The sequence below is a fragment of the Callithrix jacchus genome, chromosome 6, assembly GCF_049354715.1.
Source record: "Callithrix jacchus isolate 240 chromosome 6, calJac240_pri, whole genome shotgun sequence".
NCBI classification, from domain to species: Eukaryota; Metazoa; Chordata; class Mammalia; order Primates; family Cebidae; genus Callithrix; species Callithrix jacchus.
This window is the reverse complement of record NC_133507.1, coordinates 15487907-15505700: the sequence shown is the minus strand read 5'-3', so window position 1 is coordinate 15505700 and position 17794 is coordinate 15487907. Positions and strand designations below refer to the sequence as shown.

The 17794-nt window shown below is 42.3% G+C and overlaps 1 protein-coding gene across 1 annotated transcript in view; it reads right to left on the bottom strand.

Moving 5' to 3' along the window:
- AGBL1 (AGBL carboxypeptidase 1) overlaps positions 1 to 16992 on the bottom strand; it is a 798761-nt gene extending 781769 nt beyond the window's left edge. The window contains exon 1 of the mRNA XM_035303747.3: positions 16828 to 16992. Coding sequence (XP_035159638.3) covers positions 16828 to 16878 — 51 coding nt within the window. The 5' untranslated portion in view covers positions 16879 to 16992. The remainder of the gene's footprint in view (positions 1 to 16827) is intronic.
- Between the last annotated feature and the right edge of the window lie 802 nt (positions 16993 to 17794).

The following is a 17794-nucleotide window of genomic DNA, read 5'->3' as shown; positions in this document are numbered from 1 at the left end:
AAGGTTTCACCTTAAACAATATTAAGTTAAAATGATTACATTTTTGACATGCAGTTCTAGAAAGAAGAAACAAAAATAATTTAATGAATAAATTTACTGGAAATAATAATGGTAAGTAAACAATAGTTTAGTTGAACCAAAAATATGACAGTGGTATGCAAATGATTTAAGTTAAGGAAAAACTCATCTTGTCACTACCACTTATTTTACAGCTGAGGAAATTGTTTCCTAAAAGGTTACATGGCTTACCTAAGGTCACATAGCCAAGCCAATTACTAGCAAAGCCAGGATTTGAACCTATGTCTCATGATGCTCAGTCTTATCAGTAATCATATGTAGTGGATGCTGGGCAAGTTCCTCCAAGGTCTCCCCTTCTGAACTGAGGCAATTACCCTCCCAACCACAGAGAGTATCAGTGTCTGACAGCTCTCAGCAGTATCTTCTTTGAATGTCTGTAAGGTTAAAAAAAAGGTATACAAGGTCATGTGACCTTATGATATAGTAAAAATATGTATTTGGTCTTCACCCCCAGTTCCTGGCACACAAAAAAAAAAATCCTTCTAACTTCCTGAGTGATAAGAGCATCTTTTTGTTATAATATTTGGTCTTAGTCCCTGGTCCCTGACACAAGAGCTTCTAAAACCCTTGGAATTTCCAGAGTGCTCAGAGTATCTTTTTGTATGCTAATGAGATGGCTGGTGACTGGAGGACCCTACACAGATTCAGGATAGACTCTGGTTGCTAGAAAGACTAAGGCATAGTTGGAAGGTTGAACTTTCAGCCTCAGCTCCCAACTTCCAGGGAGAGGAGAGGGGATGGAGATCATCAATCGGGCCTGTATAATGAAGCCTACATAAAAACCTTAAATGATGGGGTTCAGAGTGCTTCCAGGTTGTTGGACACATCCACACAGGAAGTAGGCTGGTGCACCCTAACTTCTTGGCACTGACACTCCTGCACACAGGACCCTTCCAGACCTCCTCTATGTACCTCTCCATCTGGCTGTTCATTTGTATCCTTTATCATAAACTGGTAAATGTAAGTAAAGCACTTTCCTGAGTTCTGGGAGCTGATGTAGCAAATTATCAAACCTGAAGAGGGAGCTATGGGAACTCCATGGCTTTAAAGCCAATTGGTCAGAAGTTTCAGGTGATTGGCATCTCCTGATGCCAGCGATAGAAGCAGTCTCATGGGACTAAGTCCTTAACTTGTGAGATCTGATGCTAACTCCAGGTAGTTACAAACAGAATTGAAGTTAAAGGTAGGATACCCAGGTGCATCCAGAAAGTTGAAGAGCTGGTTGTTGGTGTGGGAACCACCTCACACATTTTGTATCATAAGTGCTGTATTGGTACAAACAGATCATAGTAGCCATGTCCCATATCTGGAAGCAGCCTTCACCCAATGCCCAGTCAATGACGAAGGGGAGAAGATGTACACCCTCAACCCCCTTGCTGCAGGATGAGACAATTGCTGAAGGACCGTCTAAGTTCCAGAGTTCAGTGTGTAATCATCTGGAGCCTTTGTTGTGACTACACTGCAGTTCAATCTCCCCTCTGCCCAATCCTACTTCTTCCATTATACCACATGTGGATCCAGGCACTCGTCCAATAAATTTCCTGCATGCAAATCTTTGTCTCAGAATCTGTTTCCCAAGGAAGCTATAAAACATCATTTTTCTTCTCTATTTCAAATTAAAATATAAAGTTATCCAACTACCATGTCATTAAAGAAGACAAGGAAAAAGCAAGTAAATATTAATGTTTTAATTACCTGTGACTAGATTAAAATATTTGACTCAATGCCAAGGGCTGCTATAAAACTTACATTATAAAAAATCAAATAGAGTATTATCATAGATAACATACATGAGTTTAAGGCGATTTTTGGTCAAAAATTAATCTTAAGATTATAAAGGAGAGCTTAAATTTAATCTACAGTGTCAATTATAGATTTCACTCTAATTTTTGAAATAACTGCAAATATAGATTCAAATATTTGAACACATATCCACAACAGACAGTTCACATTGTCTAATATTATTTTAAAGAGTATACCATTTTGAAAGAACTTTTGATATCATTTCAAAGATATAAAACTAGAAGATAACACTATAGAATGTTTCCTCGCCTAACAAATTCAACAGACACTTAATAAAGGCTATATTTGAGGGAATATAGACTTCACTAAGATGCTATTGCTATTATCACAGAATATCATCAGTATATTGAAGGGCTGAGACGCTCTGATCTCTTTAAATGTTGTTGCTGTCTCATTCTCTCCTCTCCATCCAGAACTCCAATTAAATGTATGTCCAACCTTCTCACTCTATGTATCATGACTGCCCTTCAGCATGTTCAATTATTTTGACTTTGCTTCATTCTGTATATTCTCTTATGGCCTGATTTTCAGTTCTTTCCTTGGCCAAGTCTAATCTGCAGCTAAACCTATCTATTGAGCTGTTTGTTTTGGTTCTTTTATTTTTTAGTTTGAGAACTTCTACCGAGTGATAGTTCCTCTTCAAATCTACTGTATCACTTCTTGCAGATAAAATTGTTCACTGTCAAAAATTCCAAACCTGGTTTCTGTCTCTTTGACCATAGTAACCAAAGTTCTCTTACATTCTATGTCTAGTAATTTCAGTTTCTGGGGTACCGGTGGAACTAATTCTGTCATCTGTTATTTCTTCTGGTGTTTACCCATATTAGCTTATCTCCCTCTAATGCTTGATTTTTAAATTATTTGTAAAATTAGTTCAGGGCGTCATATGACGTTTTCTTCCACCAATGTTGTTTTTAATTTGCAACTAGCAGGTACTTAGGATTTTAAAGAATTTGAGGCTAACTTTTCAAGTCTTAAAATTTTCTGGGTCAACCAGAAGAGTTGAAGAATGGCTCTATGTGAAGACTAGCTTGCATATGGTTCACCTTTACTTCTAGAGAGCAGTCCTTCAGGTCTCAGCCCTAAAGCAGGAGTAGGTCACCACAGTCTCCATTCTTGGAATGCTCTATATTGATCTCGTTCTCCTAGACGAGCAAGGTCACTGAACGTACAACTCCACCTTTCCAGCCACACCTTTCAAAACAGTAAATGCTTCCAAAGCTGCTATTATTTGAATGTGTTCCCCAAAAACCATGTGTTAGAAACTTAATCCCTAATGCAACCATTTTAAGGGAGAGATGGGTAGAACCTTTAAGAGATAACTAGGCAATGAGGTTTCTTCTCTCACGAATGAATTAATGCCATTATTGGGAATAAGTTTATTATCTCACGAGTGGATTTCTGAGAAAATGATAAACTCGACCCCCTCTTGCTCTCTCTCACCCTCTCTTTGGCTTTCCATCATGTGATACCTTCTACCATGTCATGATGCAGCATGAAGGTCCAGTCAGATGCCAGCGCCTTGATTTTGGACTTCCCAGGCTCCAGAACTATGAGTCAATAAGTTTCTGTCCATTATAAATTGTCTAGTTTTTGGTAATCTGTTACAGCAGTACAAAATGCACTAAGACCAAGGCAAAGTATCAGAGTTTTTCACTTTTCTCTGAGTTTCTCACCTCTCTTGACTTCAATCCATCACAAGCTCATGCTATCATTAGAACATGGATTTTTGTAGAATAAGTATTTATATTTTATCCATATTTTTAGCTATCTTAAGTTCAATGGTTGGTCTGAAATATCTAATCTACCATTATTCAAAAGCAGAAGTTCATGGATGGTTAGACATCAACTGAGATCCCCCTTCTTTAAAAAATACACTGGAACATTGCTACCTCTTCATTTATAATAATACTTTATAATTATATGTTCATGTTCTTACTCAAGCAACCACATGGCATAGGTTCTCAATCCAATTGTGGACAGATCTTCTGAGATTCAAATGTTTGGTTTAAGTGCATATGTATGCTTATCTAGGGAGAGGGCTTCTCATTTTCAGGAGACTCTCAAATGTATATCTGATTCTTCATCTCTGGAAGGGCAAGAACCATGTTATATTTATTTTGAGGTTCTCAATGCCTAGTAAGGGTTTGTTGAATAGATGAAGGACAATGATTTTTATAACCAAGTAAATCATAGATGATTCCAGGGAGGTACAAATGCTTGGGTGCAACTTTGGAGAAGGGAGATACACCACCTACTTAGATTGTCAGTAAAGGCTTTTTTTGAAAAGTAACACTTTAGTTGATCCATCAAAGGCACTTATGACTTTCACGAGTATAGATCAAGTATAAAAGATGTTCAAGACCAAGTTGGGATGTGGACACAGGAAGAATATTGTGTCCAGTACAGATTCATCAGCAACATATCACAACTGGGAAAAAAATGGTGAGATTTACTTTACTGGAAGTTGCTGTATTATTCTGACCTTTAAGGGCTTCATTCTCTAAGGCAAAACCCAAGTAGTGTATAAGTGGCTTGTTGCCCTCAATTGCTCACAGGTTATTATGAATATCTATCCAGAGAAGGTATCTAAGTTTCAAAGGGAATCTATGGGGTTAAAAAAAAAAAACAAAGCTAAAAGCTTATGACTCACTGCCTTGTAGTGTGTGACTGACAACTGCATAGGCCTAGGCATAACTGCATAGGCAGACAGAACTGCATAGGCATAGCTAAACATGTTACATGTTTACTGAGCATTCTGATCTTCCCCAAGAGACGTGGAGTAATGATGCTACTGTGTTCTCAGTCGGTCACCACAGAATAGAGGGTCATAGAGCAAAGGGCATCAAAAGTGACCACAGCATTCTTGATCTCTTTCTTCCTGGCATCAGACATTAGCATTTGAAAGCATTTCAGTAGGAAATTGTCTACTGATAAAATTCTGGAAAACTTACCACCCAGTATTTAGTACAGCACCTGGCACAGGGAGACATTTAATAAACATATGAATAACAATAGAGTAATAATATTGTCAAAAAACAGATGAAATTACTAGACAAATCTCCTAGCTGACCCATAGGCTCCAAGTCAACCAGCAAGTCAGTGGCAGTACCCAAAATCAGCTTTGGCCCTCCTGAAGCCCAGCCAAGAAGCCTGTATATGTTAATTTAAATAAATATGTTATGTCAAATTTCAAACTTTCAAATGTTTTCATGTAGAACTCTATTGGGTGGCACAGAAATGAGGTTTTCCAGTAAAAGAAATTTTAAAGCTATAAATGGGTTAACTCTTGGCACAACCAAGTGAAGAATGGTATGGCAGAGAGGCTCTAGGAAAGCAACAAGGTATAAGGAAAAGGAAATGATGTGGAGTGAAACTCAAACATCCTTAAGTATAAGAGTTAGATCAGCGGGGGAAAGGCTCACAGCAAAAATAATCCATTAAAGAAAACTTCAGTACTAAAAAGTAACATATGCGATATCAAAAAATAGCACAAACAAAGTGAAGCTCAAGTGAAATGCTAGAAGAAAAATACTTCTATTTGTTTAAATTATAGCACAAGATAAACTAAAAAAACTATATAACGATCACCCAAGATACAGCTGGCTATATGTGTTGGCATAAAAATGTTCAAATACATCGGCTGTAGGAAAAGCATATTTAAGATATAGGTATATAATTATAGAAACATCTCATTGCTATAAGTATATAAACATTTAAAAGAATACTTAGCAAGTGCTTGTGAAGTTGTCTCGGGAAGTAGAATTTAACAGAGGGTGGATTTTTCCTCCCTATAATTTATATCTGCATATTAATTTTTTTCACAAATAGTGAACTGGTATTATTACCTTTACAGAAAAATATGTTTAGTGGAGAAAAGACAGGCAAATACAAAAGGGATGTTGTAGACTGGTGAATGGAACGGAATGGAATCTGGAGTCAGACCGCCAGTGTTTAAATTGCAACTGCTACTTAAAGACTGCAAGAGCTTAAGCAAATGCCTGGCGTTATCTGTAAAAGGGAAAAAATAGCCATATGTACCTCACAGGATTGTTGTGAGGTTATATAAGAGAAGACAGGAAAAATGCTTAGACTATTTCCTGGTACATAGTAAGTCCTTGACAAATGTGAGGGGTTCTTGACAAAAACATTTCTTGAATTTTAATACCCATTTCTCTTCCAATATTATCATCATCTTAATCTCATCTGCAGTGCAAGAATTTAATTGTCATTTGGGACATTTTTTTTTTCCTTAAGAACGTATTAGGTTAGTGCAATTCAAGTCAAGGAGAAAGTGGCATTTGCTCTTAATCTAAATATGAAAAGTAAAAGGTATCTGCATTATCTTCAGGACTGGCTGGCTTCATTGTCTTTAGAGGGCTGGCATATAGATGCTCTGGGTCAAAACTGTGGGGTATTGAGCTAGCACTGATTGGTGGGATCTGGAGATTAGAAATGTTAACATACATTGTTTTGGGGGAATTGGTGGGGGGAAGGGCGAGGGGAGAATTCATTGCTGACCATTCACTGGAGAAGGTGCTTTTCTCCAAGTCCCCTAGGAAAAGCTTCATCAGATACTGTGACTGTGAAATCTGACCCTGCCTTTAATGTGAAACCTGAAGCTAAAGCTATCCTTATCACCATATGGCCTTCTGATCAGAATCAGAATGGCTCTCGAGCCTCTAGAAATAACCCTGTTCTAAACCTCTCCATCTATTGCTTATATTATTTTATTCTAATCAAGTAAGGACCAGAATTCATGTCAATGCAAGGCCTCCAAACCACTTATAGGGTCATTAGCTGGTGGCATTCACCAACCAGAGGAATGTTCCTAGGTTTCCGACAGACCTAACTTCAAATCCACTCACATTAGAACAGTTATATATGCCAAAACCAGTTTCCAAACCAAGAAAAAATTAACACTCACAAGCCAGCAGAGACATAACATGGCATTGATCTAAAACCATTGCTTGCCAAATGCATTCTGTGGATTCCTAATGTCCTGTGAAATACCAGTGGGTTTTGCCAAAAGAATTTTATCTGATTTCCAAGATAATTTAGAAATACCATATATTATGTCTCCAACTTATTAATATGCCATGCACATTCACTTGATTTGTCAATCAACAAACATTCATTGAGCACCTAGCATGTACCAGAGAGTGCTTTAGGTAGTGTTATAGTGAATACCAAGTTTCTCTTCAAGAAATCAGTATGTCAGTATGTTCAGCTCTCCTATTCTTTAATTCTCTATTTTAATGTTTCATTTCCTTGTAATTTCAGACCTTCTCCACCAGTTCTAATCAGTAGTTCACATCTGTTCCCCCAGCCCCCAGCTCCAATTTGACTCATCCCGGTCACCTGCTCCAGTCACCTTCTTTGACCTAGATCACCCCTGGCTACCTGTTCTGACCCGCCTGTAAGCATCCTTCCCACCGAAACACCCACCCTGCCACTCCAGCTCAGACCACTTCTCTTTTTAAAACAGCCAGTGTGGATCAGTCTAGCTTGTGAGGTCTAACCCTAGCCAACAGGGAAATGACCCAGCAGTAGGGACGACCCCTGTCAAGCATAGGGACCCCTTCCCTCTTTGTCCAAGCATGCAGCCATCATTACTCCATCCATACGCCGTACCCTTCTATAGAAGTAAACTGCCTTGCTGAGAGGATTTATCTTCCAGTGCTATTTCTTTTGCGGCACTGAAATTTTACTTATAACAGTAGTATTGAAAAAGAGTAAGCAAGACAGATAAGATTCCAACGATAATGGAAGAAGAAAAGGAGCACAAAAACAAATATTAGGGAATACACAGACAGGTAAATGAGGGAGGTGGGGCATACAGTGACCCGGTAGCTAATTTGGCTATCACAGAAATCGTGAGTAAAAAGTATTTAAACTGAGAATTGAAAGACATGAGTGTCTTTAAAGATTTTTTTTAATGAAAAATTTTTAGTAAAGAAATGTATTAAATTTATTTATCCTGACATTTCAACTCCATCTGTCCCCACAACTTTTTTTGAGTGGAACATCCATTGGCATTCCAGGGAACACTAGTGTTCTCTGGAATCCAGTTTGAGAAGTGCTGGTTTATCTTGGGATTCTAGTGCTGTTGAATGCAGACCCTTATCTACAGAATAGCCACCCATCACACATCAGTGCTGCTGAAATAACCTAAAAGCCCACCCCCAGAGGGCTAATGGATACAAGCACTTTCTCCACTGATAGCCAGACAAGCTGTGGCAGCAGCAGGAGACTCAGGAGATGACACTCTGAACTGCGTATTTCAGGTTCTCCAAGACTTGTCCCCAGAGGCATGGTTTGATCTGTTGCTTTTACAAGAAGGGTAGCCTGGGAGTTGAGAGCATCCACCACAGAGAGGTACGTTCCCACCTGGCAGTCTGCCACAGCAATTAGCCCCTGGTGCTCCATCATTATCTTTCCGCCCCATCTCCCACTCTTATACCAGGTTTGTGATTCAAAGGCCCTCAGAGCAGGGGCAACAAACTATGGCCTGTGGGCCAAATCTAACCCACTGCCTGTTTTCCAAATAAACTTCCACTGGAACACAGACATACCCATTCGTTTATATATTGTCTACAGCTGCAGTGGCAGGGTTCAGCAGTTGCAACAGGGATCCCATATATGGCCGACAAAGCTTCAAAACTTGCCACCGGTCCTTTGCAGAAAGAGTTTGCTGATCCCTGTTCTGAGCACCTTTTCTGCACCCTTTTGGCCAGTCCTACCAGCCTGTGGAGACAGCTACTGTCCTGGCTGACTGAGCTAGGTGAGGATTTCAATCTTCCCTAGAAGACACCTACACCTGGGGAAATCTATTGACAATCTTCTAAATGCCCCCCACCCCACATTTTCCTTAGAGAGTTAACACACCTGGTGAGGGCACGTCTGCTGGTATGAGATTTCCTCTGCTAAAATTCCAGCTATGCCACTTGTTCACTCTGTGATCATGGAAAATTCACTAACCTCTCTAATCTTCCATTTGCAAGTTTTTAAATGAGAATAAATATTAACTGCCTCACAGGATTGTTGCAAAGATTCAATGGGCTCATGACTGCAATCCTAGCACTTTGGGAGGCTGAGAAGGGCAGATCACTTGCGGTCAGGAGTTCGAGACCAGCTCTAGCCAACATGGTAAAACACTGTCTCTATTAAAAATAAAAAAATTAGCTAAGCATGGTGGTGCGTGCCTGTAATCCCAGCTACTCCCAAGTAGCTGAGGCAGGGTAACCCCTTGAACCTGGGAAGCAGAGGTTGCAGTGAGCCAGGACTGTGCCACTGCACTCCAGCCTGGGTGAAAGAGCGAGACTCTGTCTAAAAAAAAAAGATTAAATTAGATGATGCATGTGAAAAACTGCATAGCTCCTGACTTGCACGAGCTGCTTCATAAATGTTAGTTATTATTTTAACTGTTATAAAAAGGATCAAGAAGGGGAAACCGAACACACAAGACATAAATGTTATGAATAATCCCTTGATGCAAACCATCTCAAATCACTTTCAACTAACAAATATATGTTAAGCAAGTTTTGGCAAGATGTGGGACATCCAGTGCTTTCACTAGCTAATGGTACCTCTATGGCTAGTAGATGTTTATTTTGGAGCTGCCATTTTGAAAACCATTTGTTATTGTCTATAAATCTGAATGTATGTGCACCCTAACATCCCACAACTTCACTCCTAGACATCTACTCGACAGACATGCATACATTTGTTTGCAAAGACAGGTATTAGAATGTGCAAAGCAGCGCTATTTTGTTATAACTCCAAATGGGAAACTATCCCAAATACCACAGACTCCAGAATGGATATAGAAATTGTGGTATATTCACACAATGGCATGCTATCGGCCAATGAGAATGAACCATCTACAACAACATAGGGCTACATGGAGGAACAGCACAAAGTTAAGCAACTTAAGTTATTTGCACAAATTGAAGCAATTTAAGTTATTTGCTGAACTTTGTGCGATTCCTCCATGTTACCGTATGTTACTCCAGGGAAGTGGGAGTGAGGGGCCCTCTGGGATGCTGAGAGTGTACTGCTACTTCACCTGGGTTCTAGTCACACAGATAATCTTCAGTTTGTAAAAAGTTACCAAAAAACAGAAAGAATGGAGAGAAAAAAGAAGGAAAGAAAGGAGGGAAAGAGGAAGGGAGACATATTGAGCCCATACTCTTGGCCATTCTGTTTTCTTTCATGCCCTCCTTTATATTCATTTTTTTGTTCCTAGCTCTTGACCTTGACTGATCCCTTGTCTCACATCACCTTTTTCTCTAATAAAAACCTGATTTGTAGATCTATGGCTTTGAAGGAACCATGTAGTCTTTGCTCAGCGAAAAAAGCACAGACCCTACAAAGCCTCCACTTTATTTCAGGCCTGGCAAAAGGAGATGGGACTCACACCCAAGAGGATGAATTTCCATACACCCATTTCTGAAATATGAAGAGGTGCCCAGTCTGTTTGATTCATAGCTGCCTGTCCCACAATTGCAGATACAGTAATTGATAATCCAGAGCAAGTTCTCTTCCCCAACTCCCAGGGCTGGAACTGAGGCTGTGTTTGGTTTTCATAAGATCAGTTCCAGTTTTAGAAATTGAGTAAATTGTGGAGTAAATGTTGCCAAGTGGTGGATTTCTGCTGTGGGCATGGGTTTCTGTTGGCCATTTCCCTCAGCATATCAGCAGCAGTGCCAAATCTCCAATTATACCTCAAAGCCCCACTGGCCCCTGTCCTTCAGCCCCTGCCTTGCAGAGGTGGGTGGTCAGGGAAACAGATCCAAAATCTGGGTTCAGAAGACAGAAATGCCAACTGCTCCCAATTCGAGAGTGGGGATGAGACTGTTTGACTCAACGCTGTTAATTCAGCCATGCTGTCAGAGCTGCTTTGATGCGAGGACATTTGAATGCCACCCCTAAAATAACTTGTGTTTCTTCCAAATTAAAAACAAATTAATTAAAAAAAAAAAAAACGGGCTGGCTCAAGCCTGTAATCCCAGAACTTTGGGAGGCCGAGGCGGGTGGATCATGAGGTCAACAGATCGAGACCATCCTGGTCAACATGGTGAAACCCCGTCCCTACTTAAAATTCAAAAAATTAGCAGGGCATGGTGGCGCGTGACTGTAATCCCAGCTACTCAGGAGGCTGAGGCAGGAGAATTGCCTGAACCCAGGAGGTGGAGGTTGTGGTGAGCCGAGATCGCGCCATTGCACTCCAGCCTGGGTAACAAGAGCGAAACTCCATCTCAAAAAAAAAAAAAACATAGTGTTTTAGAACAGTTCTCCTGCCCCAATCCCTGAGCCTCAGTTCATCCCAGCCCTTCCTCCTAGGGTTAGAGAAAGACTCAGGATGAGGTGAGATACAAGGATGAGGTAGTGACAGGAACGGCTGAAGGTTGTAACTAACAGTTGGGAACAGGCATAGGAAGAAGTCCAGTGACAAAATCCTGGTGGGGAATGGAGAATGAGGACAGATCACATTACGGGATAAGAAAAAACAGTGCTGCAGCCATGTCGAATGTTCCCAGTCCAAAGAGCTCTGCAATTATCACCTTGGCTGCACGTCTTGCAGCTTCACCACTCACATGCAGGGATAGGCAGCCATTACCAAGGGCATGTCTGGACCTGAAGCTTGCCACTCAAGACCCTCCAGCATTTGGCCAAACTTCCATCTCCATCTCATTCCGTCCCCTTCATGAACTGTCATTTTAAATCAAACTCCATGCCATGACAAATCCCACCCTCACGGGGAACATCACTGGGCACCCTCCTCATCCTGGTAAATGTACCTCCCCCTGCTGAAATCAGACCCATTTTCCAAGGCCTTCCCTGAATCTCTAACCAGGAAAAGTTTCTTCCCCAACTTCCAGAAAATTTTCTGTTGATGTTTACCTTTACCGTGGCATTCACCGCACGCAAACTTGCTTTACGAATAATTTTCTTTCTTCCTCCTAGCTCCTATGCTGCGTTTTCATGAGGGCAGTGACTGCATTTCATTACAACAAGTGCTCCAGGTTATTGGGCATGTACCAATATGCTTAATCCTTTTCATCAATTTTCTCTAAACTTATATAAAACCTGTAAGTAGGTGTAATAATTCTCATTTTTACACATCTCTTCCAGCACATAGAAAGCTATGTCTAGGTGGATGAATGGATAGATGGGTGGGTGGATGAATAGGTGAATGGGATGGATGGATGAATGGATGGATGGATGGATGGATGGATGGACGAATTGATGAATGGGTAAATGAATGGGTGGATGAGTGAATACATGCATGGATAGAGGAGTATTGAAAACATTCAATTGACTCAAATCCAAAGTATGACCTTCCTTCATTAGGAGTTCCTCGCCCCTATACCAAATAAGAATGTGGGAGATGATTTCAGTTCTAAATAAGGCTTCCTGTATTGTAGAAAATTCATATTTCCCCCAACCTTCAGGTTTATCAGATGAAGGCAATACCCCCAAAATAAAGAGTATTCTGTACGTAACTTAAGCAACATAAACCAGTGAAAAGGCTTTAGGGGAACAAAACCTGCCTCACATCTCTTATCTAAGGATTTACTAAGTTTCTGGTCTTGAGCCTTGAGCAGCTTCCCCTTTCCTCAACCATCAATGTCCTCTATAAGACAGGAGAACCACCACATCTCCCTCACAGGTGAGAGAGAGGAAAGTTAGGTAATGGAGGGAAAAGCCTGGTACAGGTAGATCCTTAATAATTGTTCATTTTCTCCAATCTCTAATTCCAAGAAATTTAAGAAGCTATGAAAGTAAAAAGGTCTTGAAAAACAAAACACCAAATGAAGGTTTCTCCCCACTTACAGCTCAGCATATGCCTATGCACCCTTCCCTGCCCAGGGTGATGGTCACAAAGCCATTCCTTAGGCTCTGACAGATGTAATTTCTTGCCAATTTTGTTCCTTGTCCATTTGGCACCCATCCTCATAGGGTTTTTTCTTTCTTTGCTTCTATTAATGCCTGAAATTAAGACAGTTTTCAGTATGTTTTTATGTTTGAGTTGTGGTTGAAGCAGGCATCTCCCACAAACCCAGAAAGCCTCACACTTCCCAGGGAACTTCAGAAAGTCTACACAGTGTTTGCTATCAAATGGAAAATTCTTCCCTTGATTTGTTCAGATCCTTCTGTTTAAGTCCAAGGGAAAAGCTCAGCTTCCGTTCCACCTGGCCTGTGGATACAATAGATGGATATTCCCATGTCCCCCATGGAGAGTTCTACAAGGGAAAATTTCAAACACATGTTTTGGAAGCAGAAGTCCCAAGTGCTATGAATGAAACATATCAGTCATCATTTTTCTACCCTTCCTCTATTTGCAGCCCAGAAGCTAAAGTCACCTGTTATCTTGGAAGTAATCCCTGAAGCATCAAGTCCAAGGGAGAAAAGTGGACTTGTCACCCCAGCCAAGGTTATCTAAGTTCCACGCTCACTCAAGATGGGAAGCCCCACATCCTGCAGCCTCATTCATAATCCATTCTAGATGTGTTGTTCTTGGAGCCCGAGTTGAGAAAAGAAGTTAACTATGCACATTTTGGCAAAGATGCAGACCAGGGTTTGATCTAAGCAGCTATCACATAAAATAATAAAGTACAAATGCAAATGGCAAAAACGTGCCCATATCACAGCGTAGAGTATGCCAAAGCTGACCGAATAATTATACATTTTTCATGTTTCAATAAAGATACTTAACGGGCATTTTGTGGGACACTGCTGGGTGAGAGCTCGCAGCATCAGAGCTGGCAGGGAGCCCACATCCTGAAACCCTGGCAGTTCCCCATCTTCTCCATTAGCTCAAACCACATGGAGAGATGAGAGCAGGACAAATGAGACAACTCTTTTTTTTTCAAAGTATATTGGAGTTCACCCAGGAAAAAAGCAAGGCAGGTTGATGAAAAGTGTAGGCAAGTGTTCCCAGCCTCTCCACTGCATACTCCACTAGGGAAATCATAAAACCACAGCCATTTGAAAAGCCATTTAGACTTGACAAGTGCTTTTCAAATGTATTCTCTTAATCCTCACACAAAGTGCTGAGGAACGTATTTTTATGGCCCTTCTTTCACAGATTACATCCATGGAGGCTCAGAGAGGTCGAGGGACTTTCTTAAGGATAAACAGCCAGTAAGTGCCAGAAAAGGGCCTGGATCCAGTCCTTTCTGCCGCTCACACCTGGGCTGTGGGCTGCCTGCCTCGCTCCTCACCCAGACCCACATCAGTCAGTCTGATTCTCTGCCTCATACCCACACGGTAAAGGCCAGGAAGTTGGAACATGTCTGGGTAGAAATCTGATCCTCAGACCTTCAGGACAGAGATAAAAAAGCTGTTTTTAAATTATGGTAGGAAGAACTACTTACCCCTTCCTCACGTGTGTAGGAAAAGGTTAACAGGCAGAAAACTGATGCTTCGTAGTGGCCCGGTCAGAAATGGTGATGTGCTCACGCAGGGAGACTTCCATAAACATAGCGTAGGGATATTCTGTTATGTTTGCAGTGGCTTTTCCTGGCCCTCCGATCTCTTTTTTTCTTCCCTTGGCAATCTTTTGGGGCACTCCTAAAAGACGGGAACTGAGACCTAAGCTTGCATTTGGCTCGAACATATTCACTGGTTTCCCCAAAGGTTTGAGAAGCAATTCAGAGCCTTCTGTCTGTCACCTCCGTGCACAAGGAGAGACACACTGGTTTGAATCGGTAAGATCTTTGGGATCCTCAACTGAGACAGCTTCAGCTAACCCTGCTCAGAAACGAGGGCTCACCTAGTGTAAGTCCACGGGGAGCGGGGATGGGAGAGGACATCAAACCCGTCATGAAAGACCATTCCACAGAATGTATGTTCTGGGTTCTCTTTAAAAATGTGTTCCAGAGTTCTGACTTCTACCATAGATAGAAACAGGGCTCATGGAAGCACTTGGTGCGGGCCAGGCCAGGAACCCAGGTCAATTCTAAACCAAACTCTGATCAGCTGAAGTATACACAGGAAGCATGCTCCTGCTATCATAATGTTCTGGTTAATTGGGAACTAAGTAGAGTCTAGTGAACATAATTAAATCTTTGATAATTGAGAATCTTGCAGTGCCCCGGGGTGATCACGCTAAACATCAATTATCAATTCTCACTGGTGGGAATGCAGGCAATTGAGCTCAACCTGAAGCAACTTCGAGGCCAGCTACAGGACACCCATTTTTACTGAACCCCTAATACCAATTTATTATTTTCCCTCTTTCCTAGACAGTTAGTACAAGGAAAATTCTATCAATGAGACACTTTAAGTTGTTTGAATCACAGTTAATCAAGATCTCCATGTAAGTATTCAGAAATTAGAAGGACTCTCAGAATGCCAGCTTATTATACCTGGTTATTAACTCAAATAAATCTAGCCAGATAAAAATAAATTCTTAATTTGTTTTGAAGTCCACTCCTGCTTCCAACACCCCGGCCAGATATATTCTCGCCTCGCATGCATCACATAGAATGAGTCAAAGGACACCAAGTCAAATGAATACTGAAATCCCAGTTCCCCTACTAAGTAGCTCTGTGACATCAAGGAGCCTATTTCACTTCTGATATTCAGTTTCCTTATATGCACACCTGAAGGTTGGATTTATTGGTTCTTAAACTTTCAGGAATACAGATCTTCCTAAGAATCATAGAAAAATGGCGAGGCATGGTGGCTCACACCTGTAATCCCAGCACTTTGGGAGGCAGTGGTGGGTGGATTACTTGAGGTCAGGAGTTCAAAACCAGTCTGGCCAACATGGTGAAACCCCGTCTCTACTAAAAATACAAAAAATTCGCTGGGCGTGGTGATGAGAGCCTATAATCCCAGCTACTCGGGAGGCTGAGCAGGAGAATTGCTTGAACCCAGGAGGCAAAGGTTGCAGTGAGCTGAGATTGCGCCATTGCATTCCAGTCTGGGGGACAGAGCGAGACTCTGTCTAAAAAAAAAAAAAAAATCAGAAAAATTAAGAACATTTTTCCCAGCAGAGAAAAACCAAATTAAGTACAAAATGTTTACATTCTAAATGGGGCATGGGAGCATGGACTCCCCCAAGCCCATCATCTTGTGACCCCTTCCATGAAGTTTAGGCTTAAGCTCCTGAGGTGGAAGACCCCTTGGGCCTCTTTGAACGCTGGCATCCTCCAAATCCAGCTAAATGCAAGCATAGACAGTCGTGGTTCTCAACCTTAAATCTACATGAGCTACATGGAGACCCCCAGGGAGTTTTCAAAATCTAATGCTTAGATTGACCCCTAGACTGGTTGAATCCATATCTTTGGGGGTGAGTCCCAAGCACGAGTATTTTGTGACCCTCTCCAGGTGATTCTGAGTTTGCAAACCACTGCTCTGGAACAAGGATTCTCAAAATCAGGAGTGAAAAGCTTCCCCCGGGGACAAGACACATTCCCAGGCTACTGTCCTACATGATCCAAACACCTTCCAGTCGGATCCTACCTGGGAATATGCACCAATCATCAGCATCCCAGGCCATTCTGATATAACTGCAATTTGGGAGCTCAGTCAGATAGCCATTTAGCAGGAGAAGCCCAGAAGGGTCCTCTCCTCAGCTACCCTGTCCTCCCAGACAGCTCTACATGCCGTCAGCAGGTCTCCATCCTTTCCCAAACTGGCTTTTTCTCTACCTTCCCCATCTCTAGCAAACATGAATCTTTTAACCGGAGCCTCTGATCCTACCAGGATCAATAATTTAAGCAGAAAAATCATCAACATCGTCATGTTTAATATTTGAACTCCATAGCATCACTCAGGTCAGTTTCAAGGTGAGAGCCGACTCCTGTTCTGTTGCTGTTAGCAAACTGGGCCAGTGATTGCCAAAGGGGACTGTGTGCTCAGCTCCCAGGCAGGCCAGCCCAGGCAAAGACCCAGCCCGCAGGGTTCTGCACCCACACTACCCTTTCCTACCTGAAGCGTGTGCAGCAGCACCTGCAGCCCACTAGCTTCTTGTTCGGCCATCCTTTCCTCGGGTCCTAGGGAACCGCTGCCTGCGGCCAGATCCAGGCTGGAGAGGCAGTGGCTGCCAAGCTGACCTCGCTGCCCGTCTTGCAGGAGACAGTGCACAGAGGCCTCAGCTGCACATGCTGCTGAGTGTGAAGTCACCGCGGTGCAACCCTAGACCTCGGCACAGGCGTGAAAACCCCCCGACTCCCACTGTGGGGATTAGGTGAGCCCTGGCTGTGGGGAGGGCTGAGCATTTGGGTGCAGGGGTTGGGAGGGCACCAGCATGAGTCACTCACCCACCTCCAGCCCCATGCAGGAGCACAGCAAAGGAGAAGCCACCCTGGATGGCTGACAGGCATTCCCAGCTGGCCTGCTCAGACTCCCTCTAGAGGCTCCCTCAGCCCGCCCCGCTACCCGCCCCCCACACCCAACCCCTTTATTTTGGTCTGTTGCCGGCTCCTGGGTAACAGGAGACCCAAGAGTGCTTGCACAACTGTGACAGTTCAGGGCACAGAAACCCGGGGCCCCCTGAGGTCCCAGGCTTAGAAACAGGAGCTCCGGCTGAAAAGGAAAATAATGACATTTTCTATGGACCAGGTCCCTTACATAATCTTTTAATTTTTTACAGTAACCTTATAGAGGTGAGTGCTATTATGACTAGCCCACCCCTGTTTTACAAGTAAGAAAACTGAGGCACTGAAATGTTAAGCCACAAGAACACAGAGCTTAGGAGTGTATGCCAGGCCTCAAACAGGCAAGCTGGCACCAGAGCACAAGCACTAACCATTGCACCACCCTGCCTCTTGCTGCTGTAAATACTTCAATCAAAGTAACGAAGGGCTGAGAGCCCTGTCCTCAGCCTCAGGGATGGGGTGAGTTTCCTTCAGACCAACGTAGAATCCATGATCCCTTTCTGTGTTTTCTGCTGGGG